Source organism: Balearica regulorum, chromosome 2 (assembly GCF_011004875.1).
Source record: "Balearica regulorum gibbericeps isolate bBalReg1 chromosome 2, bBalReg1.pri, whole genome shotgun sequence".
In the NCBI taxonomy this organism is placed as follows: Eukaryota; Metazoa; Chordata; class Aves; order Gruiformes; family Gruidae; genus Balearica; species Balearica regulorum.
The window spans coordinates 95,943,876-95,961,364 of NC_046185.1; the positions used below are offsets into that span (position 1 = coordinate 95,943,876).

Below are 17,489 nucleotides of genomic sequence, written 5' to 3' on the forward strand. Positions count from 1 at the left end.
ACTGTGACGCAAAAATCAAAACAAGTGTAAATTGAGTGATTAATTTAAAAAGGGTAGTGTTTCAGATGGGGGGATCATGTAAGGCTAAAAGATGGAAATACATGGTCAATTAAATGTCAGAGTAATGCTGTGGTACAAAAGTGTTTCATTACTTCTACTGAAATGTGTCAGGACTGGTAACTGTTCCTCTGCTGCAGGCAGAGAAAAAGAAATCAGAAACAGCAGTGTTTAAAAATGCTCCATTTCTTTTCTCTGTGAAGGTTTCGTGGGTGTTTTCCTTTCTGGTCCTTCTTTCTCCAGCCTTTTCATTGATACCATTTGGAGGGATCTGCCTTTGATTTGCTGTCGTGAGGGCAACATCAAATAGCTAATGGTTGTTCTGTGGGGAGTGTGGCCTCTGGGGAAATGGAGAGAAATACTGGGGTATATAGGCAACGGGGAAGAAAGTATTAGTTTTAGAAGATCAGTGTTTCCTTTGTGCTTGAAGTTGGTTGCTGGAGTGCCTCCTGGGGTAACGTGCTTGCTGGTTAGCATGTCACGTCAATGCCCACTTGAGGAGTTGATGGAAGTCCAGATGGTCATGCAGATTTCATAGATGTTAGCTGTATTGTTCATTTATAGCCGCATTGAATAAAAATGGTGAGTGTTGGTCTGGTTTAGATTTCACAATTAGAGATCCCACCTCTGGAGCTGGAGTAAAAGCTCTGCCAAGTGTCTATGGAAGCAATCAATACACTGCTCTGTGATGGTCACCAAAACAGGGCGCAGAGTAGCAGAACTGTCAACTTATATAACATTTTTTCAGAGTAAACTGAGCACCAAGTAAAGCATTGAGGGAAAGAGAATAAAGTACAGGATACAGCCCCTTACATACCCTGTTCCCAACAGATTTTCAGACTCTTCTGAAAGCGGCTGTGTACAGCAGTGATGCTGGTGTCTCCTATCTTTATTCAAATACCATGCCAGCAACATGCCAAAATCAGATCACATTGTAAAGCTGTGACGCATGTCCTTTGGCACTGGGCGCTTCAGTGCCTGCATGTGCCGGGCAGCGCCGGGTGCTAGAGACCTCCTTTCGGACGGAGCAGAGGCAGCAGCTCGGATGGCGATCACCAGGGTGGTCTCTCTCCAAAGCTAGTAAGTATTTTGGGTCTCTCAGTTCCCTTCCATCACCGCTGCCGGCAGCTGTGTCGAGGGGATCCCGCTGTTGGGACTGGGAATCGTAAAGTGGCTTCCTCTAGGTCCAGACTGCCAGCAATTCGCCGTCCCTCCTGACATGGGCTAGGCGTGAACTGCTGACCCAGGGATGAGTGTCTGTAGTTCATTACTAACCTCTGACTCATCCAGTCCCTCAAGGCTCCCTTTTTGTTTCTTTTTCTTCTTTATTTATTTATTTTTGCTGATGGGAAGGGGCTGGGGAGACATTTGGCTAGAGAAACTTGTGCCTCGGATGAGTCTGTGGGACTTGTCACATCGTCTGCACAGAGGTGGGCAAAACGTGGCTTGCAGGTTCTTGCGGTTGTAAAAAGGACGTGCGCTTTTCCACCCTTTTCGCTTTCAGCTTAAAGGACTCTTTCATGTCCATGTAAAATATAAAAGCACATCATATGAAAATGTGTGAGCTTGTGTATAATTACATATACATGTATGTAGTCTCTGTATGTATCTGTATATAAAAGTGTCTGTATATTACTTGTCATCTATATTAATTGTCCTGTCTACATTAAAAATATGCAGATGTTAAAAGACAGTTAAAATAAGACATTAGAAGTGGCTTACCACTCTTTAGCGTTACCTTCAGTTGAAGTTCTGACTTCATAGGCTGCTGCTGCTGTAGATTCAAACGTGCAGACGTGTTGATGACCTGGGTGGACTTTGGCCTGTACGCATTCTTGAAAACAAATACTAAAAAGTCATATTTAGCTGTTCACTAATATCTCTGCATGGAGGAGAAAAATGCCTCAGATTCTTCTGGTATGCGTTAAGGAGCTGTATTCTTTGAGTGGTTTGGGGTTTTGATCATCAGTTCACTTACTTGCTTTTACTGGGGGAAAAAAAATATCTAAAGTGCTTTTTTCATCGTCTTTTGTCACAGTGGATTAATTTGGAACACAATGTTTTCTTTTTCTGTTGAGAACACTAGAAGGTTAAATTACAAAAAAATAACCACACTATTTTTTTTGAAGGAACTTGCTAAATATTTGTAAGGCTTCTGTTGCATTTTAGCAGGCATCTTATGAGCCAGAAAATAACAGCTGCCTTTGACTTAAAAAAAAAAAAAACAAACCCTAAAAAAAGTTGTGTCACACTTCCTTTGGACTAATGGTTTGAATAACAGCCTGATATTTCCTGATATTTGATGACATTTTATTGCATAAGGAAGAGTCTCTACAGATCTTGAAGTCTAGCTGATGAACTAGCAGGTGAAATGGGAGGAACTGAAGCAGCACCTTTTTTCATCTTGTTCTGCTGACAATTAGTTCTTCTTGTCAGGAAAATTCATCTCTGAAGGCCACAGAAAGTGCCTGCTCAGTCAACATTGGCAGTCTTCAGAGGAAGTTCAAAGTTAATGTTGGCTTTTACAGGGTTAACAATTGTCTGTGGTGATTATTGATAGCTAAAAAAATACTTCGGGGCACAAATAATTATTGACAGAGCAGCTGGCATGCATGGATTTAAACCAGAAGTCTGCAAGAGAAAGGCAGTACGCACCTCTGAGGGAAAAAAAAATATTAAAAAAAAAAAGAAACCTGCCTGCTCCTCTCGAAGAAATGAGTTTGGGAGGGCAGGAGATAAGAGAATGATTCAGTAAATACAAATCTTCACCAAAGCTCACAGCCTGGAAATATTCTTTGGCTCCGATTAAGTGTAATGAAGTGGCTTAATTCAGTATTACTTGAGCAAAGGAAAAAAAAAAAAAAAAAGCTCTTCTGGACAGTAAAAGTGTAAGCGTGTGACTCCAGCCCAGATGTGCGCGCTGCTGCATGGAATCTCAAGGCATTGCTGGCCGTTCCCTGATGGCTAAAAACAAAACCAAGCCTGAGGCTAAAATTTCTACCAGTTACTGAATTATCAAGCTGATTTTTGCCACTGTAGACAAGGCCAAAAGCAAGGATTATATGGGCCCATTCAAGAATGTCTCCTAGATAGTGGTGTATGCGGAGAGAGCGCGAACAATCGGAGATCAGTGCTGATTGAAATAGCATAAAACCTTCAGGGAGAAATTTGGTTCTCTCCTTGTTCCAAGCCATCAGAAATATGAAAACGATATGCTTGGAGGCTCCAGGCGGTGTAACGCACATTGAGGACAGTGTGGTCTAAGTACATTCTCTCTTAAAAAAGAAAACATTTTAATACTGACTCACTTGTGTCAGTAATATTTTCATCTCCCCATTCCTTCCACCCTTTCGTAAGGTAAAAAAAATAGTGCCTAGAAACTAGGCTTTTGTTTTATAACCAAACCGCAGTTAATGGCCACATTTTGTCATAACACAAACTGCTGGAGTTGTCAGTGGGACGCTGTGAAGAGATTAATGAAATTCTCAGGATAGGTCAAGCTTGTGGCCAGCTGTCTGTGGTACGCATTTCGGCTTGTGTGGAGAAGAGGCTTCACCAAACAAGGCTGAGGTGACGTCTGGTTTGCTCTAAGGGGGATGACTCTGGGTTTTGAAATGGGCTGTGGGCTGTAGGGGCTGGTGTTGGGAGGGGGAATGGGTGATACGTCTGTCGGATGCTGCTGCCCTTCAGCTTCTCACCCCCCCCCCCACCCCCCCCCCAGATTTTAGGAGCCTGTGCTGTTTGAAGGCTAGAGCGGGAGGGTTTTTTTCTTCTTTTTTTCCCTTTGGTATGTGCAGAAGGCGGGGATATTTGTTGAACCACCAATTTAGGATGACAGGTGGTGTCAGCTGCCAGGTGCTTGTCCCACCTTGGCCGTATCTGAGGGACGTTTAGTTTCAGCAGGCAGGAGCTGCACAGCCCTGACCTTTTGGTACCTTTTGGTGGTACACGGACAGCTAAGCCCTGCACGGGGGCTTGTTTCTAAGGTGTAGCGCTGATTTTGTGGAAGGACCAGCAAAACCCTCTGTGACTTCTGATACCTCTTGGGAGTGGATTGCCATGTAAGCGAGACCTTCACAAGGGAAAGGAAGAAACGAGCTTGGCCTTGGAAACAGCTCATTAATTTTTCTTTCTCGAAACTTCCTTGCTCTCACCCGGAGAGCTGTCAGGTCAGGACTAGGGAAGGCAGTTTATGGTTGATCAAAGATGTTAGCCCTTGGTTTGGATCATCAGTGTGTTTTCAAGTGTAAATATCCTGCTAATGCAGACCTCAAAACACTCCCACACTGTCCAAACAACTGATCTATGAAAAACACGGTGGCCTGTGTTAGTGATCAAAGGAAGATACCGTACCTTAATGGTCAAAGTTTATTAAACAGTTTCGTTTGCACCCAGAATGAATTATGAGGACTTGATGTGCAGAAAGATTCCTCCTATATGATAAGACACATGTGGACATAGGTGTGCCCTGCAGAGCGACCGCCTGGGGAGTATGGTGTTCTTCTACTGAACACAATTCCTTAAGGGTTAAGGCGCTCGTTGGTTTTCAGCTGCCAGTTACAGTGGTAATAAAGTCTTCCTCTTTGCAACAGGATATTTATACAAATGCGATCCGAGCTTCTAATCTAAAGGGCAAATTGATCTGCCGGCACTGTTTATAGCTTAGAAAATAAATAACCGTCCTCAACTGGGTTTTGGAATGGGTTGTGTAATACAAATGACAAAGCTAACATCAATCTGTTTCAAGTTGGGGTCAGATTTGTATATAGTGTGCATATATTTGTATATGATAGAGCTGTTTCCACGACGCTATAGAGAAGCGTCTGTCCGCATTTCAGTTCAGCTCCCACTGTGGGTATGCGATTTGTTGTGGTTTAGGGTGGTTGGGTTGTAGTAGTTTAAAAGTCAAAGTTACTCTGCATGAAATATACTGGTTCTGTAACCAGCTGGTTTTTTCTACCAAAACTAAAGAATACCACATCAGTGCTTTATTTCTTAAAGGACAAAGATAAATACAATCCCTTTGCCTTCTCCCTCATCTTCATGCCTTAAACTGCATTTAAACTCTGAGGTGTAGTACCATAGCCATCACTACAGCTACAATACCCTGTAGTCTCGTTAGATCATAGTCAAGGAAATGAGAAATATGGCTCCTGTCCCTGCGACTCGGGATAATTTTTTTTCTTTTTTCACTGTTTCTATTGGAAAAATGTTCATTCCTCAGAGCTGTGAAGCTCAAGAGCTTGAGCTGGGTGTGAGGGGACGCCCTTGCACTCAAATATCAGTGTTGGCTTTGCTGGGGATTATCACGGACCTGTAGACTGAGCTTCCTGCAGTCTTGGCATGGGGAGACCACATCCTTTAGCTCTAGGCTCCGATCTTCCACTCTTTGCCGGACGCAGCCTTGAACCCAATGTTTCACCCTGCTGTTCTTCCAGTGAGTCTGTAAGACTTAACGCCCCACCCCTGCAGACTGTACCTCCGGAGGTGATGCTTGCGGTGATACAGCCTTTTCAGCACAGGGGAGCTTTTATCAGAGAGGGCAGTGGTGGTGTGGGGCTGGTAAGTGAGCAGCGAGAAGCTGAGCTTTCCTGCCTGTCCCTTCTGGCACATTCCCATGTCTGGATGTATCCAGCATGGCTCTCTTCTCCCTGTGCCAGTCTGCAGACCCCCTCCGTAGTGTCCTGGCACCTTGGTTTAGTGCTTTTTCCTCCCTGGCTGTCAGTCCCCATAAATTAGTGCCCAGTTGCTGGTCTTCTGTTTCACCTTGGAAGTAACTTCATTTTCAGGCTGACAGCTCTTAATATTTTCTTCTTCGCTTCTAAGGTATAGGTCGTGCATGTCTCCCCTTGTCCCCTGGCCCACAGATGCTATAGCTTCTTCAGGACAGTTAAACTGAGCCTTACTTCTTCTCATCAAATGATAAATGATAGGCACTGCCTTTGCTTTCTCTGGTGGCTCATTCCAGGTGCTGGCATTCCCCTGCCTGAGGCTCTCTGTACCAGTGAGCACTGATTGATTAGATTTTGTATGGTGCTTTTAAATCTTTGGAGTAGTGGTCATTTAGACATAGTAAGTTGTTAAGGTTTTGTATTGCATCTGTTGGCAGTACCTTGTGCTGTGCGAGCTCCGCATACGGTCTGTTGTGTAAGTAATAAACACTTTTAAATTCAAAGTAGTGCTTACTTCTACTGCACTATGGTGGATCTATTTGAAGAGGCTATAATCTCAAAGTTTTATCTGTGTGGAGCTCTATTCAACTCTGTAAGACTGAGTCAGTTGTGAGTGCAGTTATTAGTCTGTCATTACTGGATAAGAGCAAATAATCTTGCTAGTTTGCTATATGCAGGATAATGTTTACAGAAGGTTGATGTCAGTGCAAACTAAAGACTCAGATCTTGAGGTATGCAGAGGAGAAGAATATTTAGAAAGTGCGTTAATTAAAATGTAAATCCCACACACTTCTGTGCAAAATTCCCTTTTGAGAAACTGCTGCTAGGCAGTCTAGACTATTATGTCAACTTGTCTTTGAAGAAAAGTAAACAAAAAGGTTCAGCTGAGGAAAGTTTTAGAGACTTATAGTAATTAATGCTTTGGTAAATGGCTGTTGATGCGTAACAATCCTTTAAACACCTGGGTAATGGTGAGCTTTGAAGTTGGGTCAAAAATGTTGTTCCAAGATCTGTAATTAAAATAAGAGACCTTTAACTTGGTCATTTTGAAGGTGAGATTTCTGTTTGTTCACACTGTCTCCCTGGTAAAACTTCTGCCTGGTCGGGGAAAGAAGGCTAGGGAGGGTGGGAAAGTAAAAAACCTAGTTCGACAGATGCTTCTTTAAATTTAGCTTTTTATAGCTTTGGAGTTTTTCCTGTAGCAAAGTTCCATGTTGTAATGTGTACCCAGAACACAGAAATTATTTTAATGTGAACATTTCACTACGTAGTAACTGAGATTAACCACTTGACCTGGTTACTAATTTGACTAAATTCTAATCTAATTAGTGTTCAATTAAAGAGAATTAACACCCAGAGACATTACATTGAAAGGTTTACACAGAGGTTTCAGTTAACAAAATATTTATCTTACGAGGGGGAAAAGCACTGAAATTACATGCAAGCTGTTTCTCCTATAAATGCCCTGAGTACATGGTTGGGATGCCAGCGTTAAGAATAGTAGCTATATTTGATATTTATATCTGACAAATCAGCTCGCTCTCTGAGGACACTGGAGCTAAATCCTGCCTTCTGAATTACACAGGCCATATTTCTCTGGTAAACTGTGTACTTTTTTTCTGTTTATTGCAACCACTTGTGATTGTTCTGTTGACCTCTGCTTCTCCATCCTCCTCCCAGAGCCTTCTGAAGGCCATGGAAACACTCCCATTTATTTCTTGGGACGTGAGACCGTACGTTAGGGCCCTGACCCAGAACAGAGAGCTCCCGTTTCAAGCTGGGAATCTCTAACTTGCATCTTCCCATTTAATGTCCTCTCTTGTCTCAGGGATGTTGTTTCAGCTCATTGCCTCACTTTCTCCCATTCACTTGCAGCAGCCTTATTATGGGAGTCATTAGCTGAAGTCATCCATATGGTTAAGCACACTGAAAATAAAGATGAGACTGTCGGGCACAGTAGTGACAATGAGATGACAGTAGCTGTGTGAAAACCCAGAGGCAGGTTTAGGCAGAGAGGATGTTAAGAAACTGCCCGTTTTGGTGATGAAATTTCTCTTCTGTACGCTGAATTTGAAAGTCCTGCTGTGCAGGTGCCAGAGGTCCTCTGATGTCCTTGACATGCAGGGTTGCTTGGCCATGGAACCTCTGGGCTGACTCTGCTTTCTTCAGCCTGTGCTAAGAGCAAATACTCCCTCTCTGCTCAACGATGTTGGCTCATGCATTTCTTCCAGCCTTTCTTTTTCTAGTTTTTCCCCTTCTTCATGCTCCCTTCCTGTTTCCCTCGGGTCCCATCTTGCCTCCGTTATTCTCAAATACTGAAGTTTTCAGATATCCTGCCATTAATGTGACAGCATACATGGTTGCATGCCTTCTCTTGGAAGGCCACTGCCTGCCTCGCTGCACAGGATCAATGTCATCACTTAATGACTAGAAATTCAATACTTTGTTTTATGCGACTTCCTCAGTATATGATCCGTTTCTCACCTTCTTGTCCACCCTTCAGCTTTTGCTTTAACTGTGGGCTTGCATTTACTTGTGTGTAGCAGTCTTCAGCATGGTATCTGCTTCCTAAACTATTCATTTTTTTGACATGACTATAAGGCGAAGGTGGTGGTGGTGTTCTTGTTGTGCAGATGAGAAGTTGATGTGTATACTGGTGAGGGTCAACTGTCTCCGCTAGGTTTAGCTGCCACCGTGTTTGCTGGCAGCTATGTTGCCGCAAATGGCAGCAATAGCAGGTTGTAGCCCTCTGTGAGCCATCGGTGCGGGAGGATGCTTCTAGAAGCAGAGGGGTGCTTGATTTGCAGAGGTGTGGTGGCCATGGGTACTTCCTACTCCCTTTTCTCTGCAGACTTTTTCCTTTTATCTAGGGTGTCTCCATCTTGTCCTTGCATGTCCATGTGTCCCCCATGACTGCAGCAAATCCTTCACCCTTCCCCATCTTTCCCTCCCACCTGGAGCCAGCCTGGGAGATCTCCCAGTCTCCGTTCCAAGATCAGACATTGTATGGCTTTTTTGCAGGAGTAGCAAGGACATTTCTTCTTGGCTGTAGGTAAGAGCAGATTCCACTCAGATGACACATGATATTTGGTTTACCAAGGGGGAAAGGAGGAGAAAGTATGTTCTCGGCATACAAAAAGTCCAGAGGATTTTGTTGCAAAGTTCTGAATCTCTGTTGAGCCTGTGTGGGCAGCAATTTTCAAGTACTTACTGCTTAGCCATATTTGAGGTGATTTTCTTAAAGGAGGAAGGACATACGACATTTCTATTCTTAAAAAATAAAGGAGTGGTTAAGGACTTTCAGTTAAATGATGAGGATTCTTTATGTGAGTAATTATTTTTTTCCCCTAATTTTGTCTTCGGAAACAGGTGACTGAATTTTTTTTTTTTTAAACCTTCATGCCAAAACCAAAACTATAAGAAATTATATGCAATTTTGTGCAGCCTGGTGAGGTTTGGGTGACAAACATTAGTTGAAAACAGGCTTAAGCAGAAAGTATTAGGATGTGCTAGCATTACTCCTATAACCTACAATACCTGTGGGGTGAACCTTCAGTGTTGGCTTCTTCATCCAGTCGAAGAATGCAAAAGTCAGTTGAATAGCAGAACTGATTGAAAACCAGTCCTATATGAAACATTTTGTGGGAAGTTAACTGGGTTAGCAAGCCCAGTTGTTCATTTTTCTGCATTTTACAAAGGAATTGGTATCTTTCCAAAGTGACGCAGTGAGATAAAGTGGAGCATTATCATTTGGTAGAATTGTACCTTGGTCAGGCAGTTTGCTTAATGCATTTGTAGAGGACACGAGGATGGGGGAGACCCACTGGAAGGCAAGTCTGTATTTTAAGTAATCTAATAATGATGGAGGTTCAGTCTGGGGGTAAAAAAGTGTGATTTGGTAGAAGGAAGAATTGCATTTGGACATGAAAAAAAAGTGATGTAAATGCACCCTAGGAAGTGACTGGATCCTTTGCAGTTCAGCAGCATGAATCTAAGGGTTTTATAGTGGATCACAAGGTGAGCATGAGTTAACAGTGTGAGTTTTGTGAATAAGGCAAATCATATTCTGAGATGTATGAGTAGAGGCATAGTCCGTGAGACGCATCAAGATTATCCTTCTGCTGTACTCAACATCAGTGAGATTGTGATCTGAGTTGGGTCTATAAGGAGCAATGAGCATAGTTGAAGTCTATAAAACGTGGCTTGCAAGGAAAGACTGAAGATGTTTTAATAAGAAGGGCAGATTGTTGTGGCCTTTAAGTTAGATATTATGGGAGGAAAAAAAAAGTGCTTCATGTGAAACCCATTTGATTTCCTGGAAAGATGGTGGAGTTCCTGAGGCTGGAAATCTATAAGATAGGTCAGGCAAACATCTCTCAGGAGTGATGTGAATGTAGTTGATCCTGCCGAGCATTCAGGGGAATGGGCTAGATGATGCCATGTGATCCTTTCAGGCTTTACAGCTCTCTGATGTCCAAGTGTCTTCCCAAAGTGCAAGGCAATGAGAATACAAGCTCTGAGCCTCCTTTTCATGTTTTTGTAGACCTGACTAACCCCATGTGGTTGAGTGTTCATGAGGGTTTGCTCTTACAGAGTTCCCAGTGGCTCTGCAGCCAGACATGTTTGGTTTGGGGGGATGTAAAGCCAACGTTACGCTAGTCTGGAGGCTCCAGTGGGACATTGTCTGGAGTGGGCGAGTGCTGGGGAGAGTATGGCACTTACAGGAGGGGAGGTGGGACAGGACATCAAAAAACAATTGGTGTGAGGGTTTAGGTCAGAACAGGTGCTAGGAAAGCCCCTTTTCAGATGTAGTCCATTTCAAGCATTGGAGAGGACCAATGTGTAAGTCATATTCAGGGGTGGGAATGATCTCGTAGTTCATTCCTCTCTTAAACTTGGAGAGGGGAAGAGTGGTCTCAGCTGCAGCTGCTGTTTGTGGTCTCCTTTAAGCAACACTTCAGTTTATATACCCTGCCTGGGAAAGCCCAAATCTTTCAACCTTAAGGTTTCCAAAACATGTAGCAGCTGGCCAGCCCCAGCCACTTGCTGCTGTTGGAGATGAAGATCAGAGTTGTTCCTGAACCCTCTTCCCGCTGGAGGAGCGGTGGCAAAGACTCCTGTGGGAAAGGCTGCTGAGTCAACCGCAGAGCGTGCGGCTACCAGTGAGGCGGAGGAAAGCCTCCCCGCTGTAAAAATAGGCGCCCTAGGAGCCCTAATATACTTAAGTGCTTATTTTTCCATGTGTGATCTCATGTAAACCAAGCTGCTGGGCAGTATGACATAGGAGTTGGCCAAAAATAAAATGTAACTTAATCAAAATGTTTTTTCTGAAGTTAACCTCTGGTGGGTGGAAGGGACAGGTACCCTGGTTTCTCATTTCCATTAAGTTATTGTTAGAAAAATCAGTCCAAGTGGGAAAGACAGTCAAAGATGGGATTGACACCTGGTATCAATTTTGTGATGATGGCCACGACAGGAATTGCAGCTCTCTTGCACAGGAAAGTTATGCCTATAATACAGTGAGAAAATGCTCATGGGATTTGTCTAGGTGCTTCTCCAGCTGATTTCATTGAACTGAGTTTTGGTGGGCATTTGATGCTGCCAAAAAGGTATAGACTTGATAGCATTTGAAGTTGAAGCCCAAGAAGGAGACTGAGTACAAACAGCCTTGGAAGAAGACACTCTAATCCCTGTTGATAAGCCTCAGAAAAATATCTTCAGAGGCCTTTAGAGGTTCATTTTCCTTCACTGTTTGATGCTTGACCTGCTAGGTGATTTTTTTTTTTTAATTTTTTTTTTCTGGTCAATTGTGGAAGATCTGTGTTGTAGAAAGTGGGCTGAAACCACGAAACCCCTTTGACAAAAGCCATTGAATGCCTGGAAATGCTGATAGTTTGACCACTGTCCTGCCAAGGCTAGCATTACACTCTTAAGGAAGAAGAGTGGCTTGCTGGTGGAGAAACACCCAGACCTATGGACTAGGATTGCTTTCCTCCAACCTTGAAAACTGAAAAAACCTTTGTAATCTTGAATTTCACATGCAGAAGTATGTACATCTCATGGCAAAACTCTGGATAAAAACAGGCAGATTTGGGGGATTGTTTTTTTTTTTCCTAGCTACTAACATCACTTTTACTTATTTCAGGTTTTCTTGTTTCCGTAACAGCGAAAGCCAGGGGAGAAAATCCCAGACATCACAATAATGTCATTACGCTTCTCCTCTGCAGGGCCTCTGACCTGTTTCTGCTGGACACGCGGGCAGTGTGGGCCTCAGAGGAGGGCTGGCTGGAGTTTGACGTCACTGCCACCAGTAACATGTGGGTGATGAACCCTCAGCACAACATGGGACTGCAGCTGAGCGTGATGACCCAGGATGGTAGGTTATGGACCAGTTAATGCAAGTAACCTCGTGAGCCTCTTGGATGCTGTCTAGAAGTGGTGCCAACAGAGTCCAGCTGTGATGTGGGGAGTGAGCACCCTGCCTTTGTAGGCAGCTATAGCCAACATCTTGAGCAGAGCATCTGAGGGCACAGATTGAGGGCTGTCAGCTTCTTGGCTGTCCCACGACAGACATGTCATTCCCCATGACTGAGGTCAGGTGTCTCTGAACAGTACCAGGAGGAGGTGGTGGAGGCAAGCAAGGGTAGGGTCCCGGTTCCTGAGTTGGAGTTGGAAGAGGGGGTGTGGAGCTGAGATTCCAGGTGGGGTGAAGTTTAGGGGTGAGAGGAAGACAAGAGAGCAGGTATATGGGAATGCGCCTTCCCAGGTGGGCTTATGGCAGCCCTCCTGGCTGCTGCGGCTGCTGTTCCTGCTTGGATCTTGTCAAACCTGAGGTGGGAGCCCTGCACTGGAGAAGCAATGTGGTTGCTCTGTGGGGCTGGTTCCTCCAAGGGTCGCTGCAATGATAGCATTTCACAGCCCACAGAAACTTCCAAACGTGGAAAAGGAGGGAAGAGACTGCAAAAATGCATGAAATTGAGTGTTGGAAGATAAGTAGTGGAGGAGGAGAGGACCTAGATGAGCAGATGACCACAAAGATGACAGTGACATCTTTCCTCTATATGAACCAATCTCCAACCTTATGTTTTCTTCCTATTGCTTCATGCTGGGGTTTGGTACACCTGTGGGGTCAAGTGAGACCAGAGGGGCTGTCCACTGTTCTCCCTGAGGAAATGTTAGTGCCAGCCTCCCCCTCCCCAAATGGGCTGAGAGCCCATCCCTCTGCTGCTGACAAAAGCACCCCATTTCTTTGCCCTCTGCTTTGCCTAGAGATCTCCTAATTCCATCTTCCTGTGTTTCACAGGCAGCAGAAGTAATTCCATGACACATCTGGGCTTTGTGTTTTATATATCTATCCGTGTACCTCCTCAATGCCTAAACCAGAGTAGAGATGCCACAGGGGTACCAAAAAGCCAGGTGCTCTGGAGTGGTGTTGTAAAAATGTCCATGGGTCATGGGTGGCAGGAGGGGAGCGTGTAGTGAGAAAAGAAGCGTGTGAGCAAGAAGGAAGGAAACACTGCTCACGGAGATGCCGTGATTCTGGAAGGAGCAATCCTACAGCACCGTTTCTCCAACACTCGCTTTTCTGTTTGATTTCAAGGTTTCAGCGTAAATCCTAGAGAAGCAGGCCTTATAGGCCGAGACGGCCCTTATGACAAACAGCCTTTCATGGTGGCCTTCTTCAAAGTGAGTGAAGTTCATGTTCGCACCACTAGGTCAGCGACGAGCAGGCGCAGGCAACAGAGTCGCAACCGCTCCACCCAGGCCCAGGATGTTTCCAGGGTGTCTAGTGTCACAGGTAATCATGCAACACCCGTCTTGTCTGGAAGCTGGGGCGACTTCTTGTAATGTTTCTATTTGCTTTGGAGTGCAAAAGCAAGAAGGGGAATGTGAGGTGGGATGCTTTTTTCTTGGGGGAACAGGTTACACCTGCAAAGGGGTGGGAGAGGGAGTCTCATGTAATGAGAATTACAGGAGTCCTCTTGAATTCAAGGTGGAGTCCAGACCCCTGTGTGAAGTCACAGCTATTGAATTCAGGGGGGTGAGGCATTTTAACTGCAAATTTTGTGCTTGTAGGTGCTTGCTACACAGTGTTTGCCTAGAATTACACCACATGAAATGCAATATTTAAAAGATTCCACCTCTGCATACACTGAGATTTATGGTATTGCACATATGCATTTCCAACAGAGTTTTCTTTCAGTCTTCTGTGGAAAAACCCTGGTAGAACAGCACGAGATCCCTTTTATTTCTCTTCTTTGTGAGAACAGCAGTGTATACACAGAGAAGTGCATTTCCAGGCAGGCAAAGAGGCTTGCCCATTTGCTGTGGAAAGGTTGCACGTTGCAGGTGGTGTACAGCCTTGTGAGTGCTGTTGCGGGCTGGTGGGACAATAGGATAACTCTGAAATTTTGACAAAAATTGGAAGTGCCTCGTCTTCTAAGTCTTGTCTGTTTTCCAGCCACTCTGCCCTGCATCACAGTGCTACAAGTCCTTTGGTCATTGAGTACCTTCTTTCCTCTCAAACATTTCAGCCCCTTCCACGTTACTTGATTAATTTGCTTATGCTGCCCCCTTCATTTCCAGTAGGATCCCTGCTTTTCCTGTGTCTAGAAATGACTATACCCCAAGGACGAGAAGCGACTGTATTTTGTAGTCTACGTCCAGACACAGCACAGGGAGATGAGCCAGCATTGCTGAAACTTAGCCGGTGTGAATCTGTAGGCTGTCCCCTGCTCTTGCACGCTCAGGTCTTGGGTGAGCCATACTGCACCCGAGGTGGCCCCGCGCTGGCTGCAGCGCTGGGAGCCTGCAGGGAGACAGAGCCAGGTTGGGAAACCCTCCAGGCCTGGTGGCCAGGCTTTGGGCATGGCCGTGCGCTGACGCAGCCCTATTGCTCCAGCCCAGCATGGTGACGGACTTGTCCTTTGGGCTAGTGCGTGCCAAGCAGCAGTTGACGGCTATCAGCCGTTGCATGTCCTCGTGGTGCATGCTGCCGTGTGGGCAGTGGCTTCCCATGCCATGCCGTGCAACTGCTGGACTCAGTTGGGTGTGAAATGTCGCTTCATGCATTCTAAGGGCAGGAGGAATAACTCGGTCCTGCAGCCTGACCTTCCCAAGGGAGGCCAGCCAGTGCCAGCGTGGCTTTGCTGGAGGAGTTACCATCTCATTCGCCATGAGAGCCCTCTGCCAGCCCCACAGGTAGAACCATCTGCCAGTCCCAATTGCTGGGATCTGCTTTGGTCCTGGTTTTCCTTGGGGGGCCTCCAAGCTGCAGTTTTAAAGGTGAGCGTCACAGCTGCTCCCTGGGTTACTTTCCCATGTGATGGGCTTGCCAAGGGCATGGGTAGTTTATTCATCTGGGCATTACAACCAAAAAGCCCACCTTTTATGCAGGCAGCGTGCAGTCCTCCCACTCAGGTGGGCTCGGCTGCTGCGCTCCCTTCATCACGAGAGTCAATTTTTTTAATGCATTCACAACATTTTGGCAAAGTTACTTGCTGTGTTGCTGTTTTGTGGTGCTAGTAGCAGAGTCAGGATAGGCTCCAACTTTTTCTCTCCAGCTCCACAAGCTTTGTAGTGCTAAAACCAAGTTTTCACTACTGTTAAATCAGGTGATGTTACTCAAAGCTCCAGAGGGAGCAGATGTATTGGGCAAAAAGGGCCATTTTTATATTGCTGCTTTCTTAACTACACCACACATCAGGTCTTAAAATCATAAAATTACAAAAAAAGGAAAAAATAGCTGGTCGTTCTGTGGTCTCAAGAGCTTTTTTGAGCTCTTCTAGCTCAAAGCCAGCTTTAATTTAAAACCTGGAATTTGGCAGTTCAGTAGTCATCACAGTATAGTTGAACCTCTGTGGATTTAAGGTGGGGGAAAGGATAGGAATTTAAAGTTAAGATGTATGTTTGGTTGGTTTCTGTGTTCAGAAAAGAGAGACTGCATCAGCTTATTTTCCTTTCTAAGTGTGACACTCTTAGACTCTGTTCTCATTAAGAAGTGGTTGATTTAATAGCCCAAGAGGCACCAATGACTGATAAGCGGTTTTAGCATTAAAGAGGTCACAGGGGTATTTTCTTTTTTAGTTGTGTGGGTTCCTACATCCATGCCCCGATGAAGCGTGGCCGGGCTGGGGAAGTGTGCGCCCCAGGATGAAGCAGGAGGCAAGCCCGAGGGTTAACCTGAAGGCTGCCTTGCTCTTCTGAGGGCGTCCTGATGCATCTGGACCCAAAGCAGGTGCAGAACTGGGATGCTGTGGTCCCTTCCTGTGCATCTCCCTGCCTGCGCATCTTTCTCTCATGCTGTATCTTACATCTTGTCAAATTTTTGGTCTGTGCTCTTCCCTGACCCAGGATTGTTGCTGCCTATCAGGGCTTAAGGGCAATTTCTCTCCTGGAGGGCAAGGCAGCTGGCTGGTGTTAATGTTTTTTTGTGGATTGAACCTTCTTTCCTCTATGTTACTGAATACAAAGGGGTTTCTTTCTTCAGTCCAAAAATGAAGCCCTTTCCCAAAAGATGCTGTGAGTTGGGTTGGGGCAGTATGTTTAAAAAAGCCCCATTTGCTATCTAAATATGGAAAGCATTTCAAGTCCTGCAGTTGGGAGCACGTGAAGTGCGCTGCTGTGCTGGTACTGGATCTGGTGAGCTGGGGGGTTACGTGGGGGCATGCTGCTATGTGTGGGATTGGGACCCCGCTGTGCTCCCTTTGATGTGCAGTTGTTGTCCTGCAGTCAGTACCAAGTGCTCAGATGCTAAGGTTATGGTTGTGCCATAAGAATCTCAATGGTCTGTATTTTTTCGCCAAGAATGCTCATTTCCCTGTGTTATAAACACGTAATTATGACTGGCTTATATAAAGCAGAACTGAGTAACCCCCATGGTTATAAACTGCTTTGACATAGAGTCCTGCGTCAATGCATTCCTGGAGCCAAGCTCTGTTCTTCTGCAGGAGGATGAACAGGAAGAAAAGGAAGTATTTTTGTCTGTTGAGGCAGAGAATCATACTCCAGCTCTGGCCCAGGACATGGAGGAGTGTTCAGGTGTTCCTCTGCTGTTGTCTGCAAGGTCTGGAGGCCCTCGCTCAGCCGTGTCTTGTGGTGGGTTTAGCTCGTGCTCTCACATTTTGAGCTGACCCTCTAGTTAACCTGAAGAGATGGGGACTCTCTTCAACGCAACAGATGGTGACCCTCAAGCCTAAGGACTTTGCTGCCATGTGGCCAGCTCCTCCGGGACTTACAGTTTCTATACGGGGCTGGCTCCTTGTCCAGTGGCGATAACCCTCCTCTTCTGCGAGTCAGCCTTCAGGCACATCCCTTCCCACCAGCCTCGCCATATGGAGAGGGTCGTATTTAAATGTCTGACTTTGGGCTGCTCTTGGTGTTCTGGGTGAAACTCACGCAACACCCCTTTTTGGGTCCTTCTCTTTAGCCACCCCATGGTGTGAGGTGCTCCATGAGAAATGGAGGGGCCCTCCAAGCTGCCTTTCCTTCCAGCAGACGTGCACGGCACCAGGCAGATTTCCCCGCGTGTACGGGAACTAAATACCGCAAAGGGCAACACGCACAAACACTGAAGGCAAAAAAGGCCAAATGCTTTCATGGTGGCAAGGGTCGTGTTAATAAACATGGTTATCTCGCAGCCAATCTTCCCTTTAGCACAGCACTCGGATGCAGACCGGAGCGGCATGGCCGGCATTTCTGTATGTGCCTTCGCATGCGGGTCCACGTCAGCCCGACATCTCCCCTTCTCCCCACCCAAGC

The 17,489-nt window shown here is 45.5% G+C and overlaps 1 protein-coding gene across 1 annotated transcript in view; it reads left to right on the forward strand.

Moving 5' to 3' along the window:
* Window positions 1-17,489, forward strand: part of BMP6 (bone morphogenetic protein 6) — a 94,699-nt gene that overhangs the window by 67,778 nt on the left and 9,432 nt on the right. The window contains exons 3-4 of the mRNA XM_075744991.1: window positions 11,957-12,105; window positions 13,330-13,527. Coding sequence (XP_075601106.1) covers window positions 11,957-12,105; window positions 13,330-13,527 — 347 coding nt within the window. The remainder of the gene's footprint in view (window positions 1-11,956; window positions 12,106-13,329; window positions 13,528-17,489) is intronic.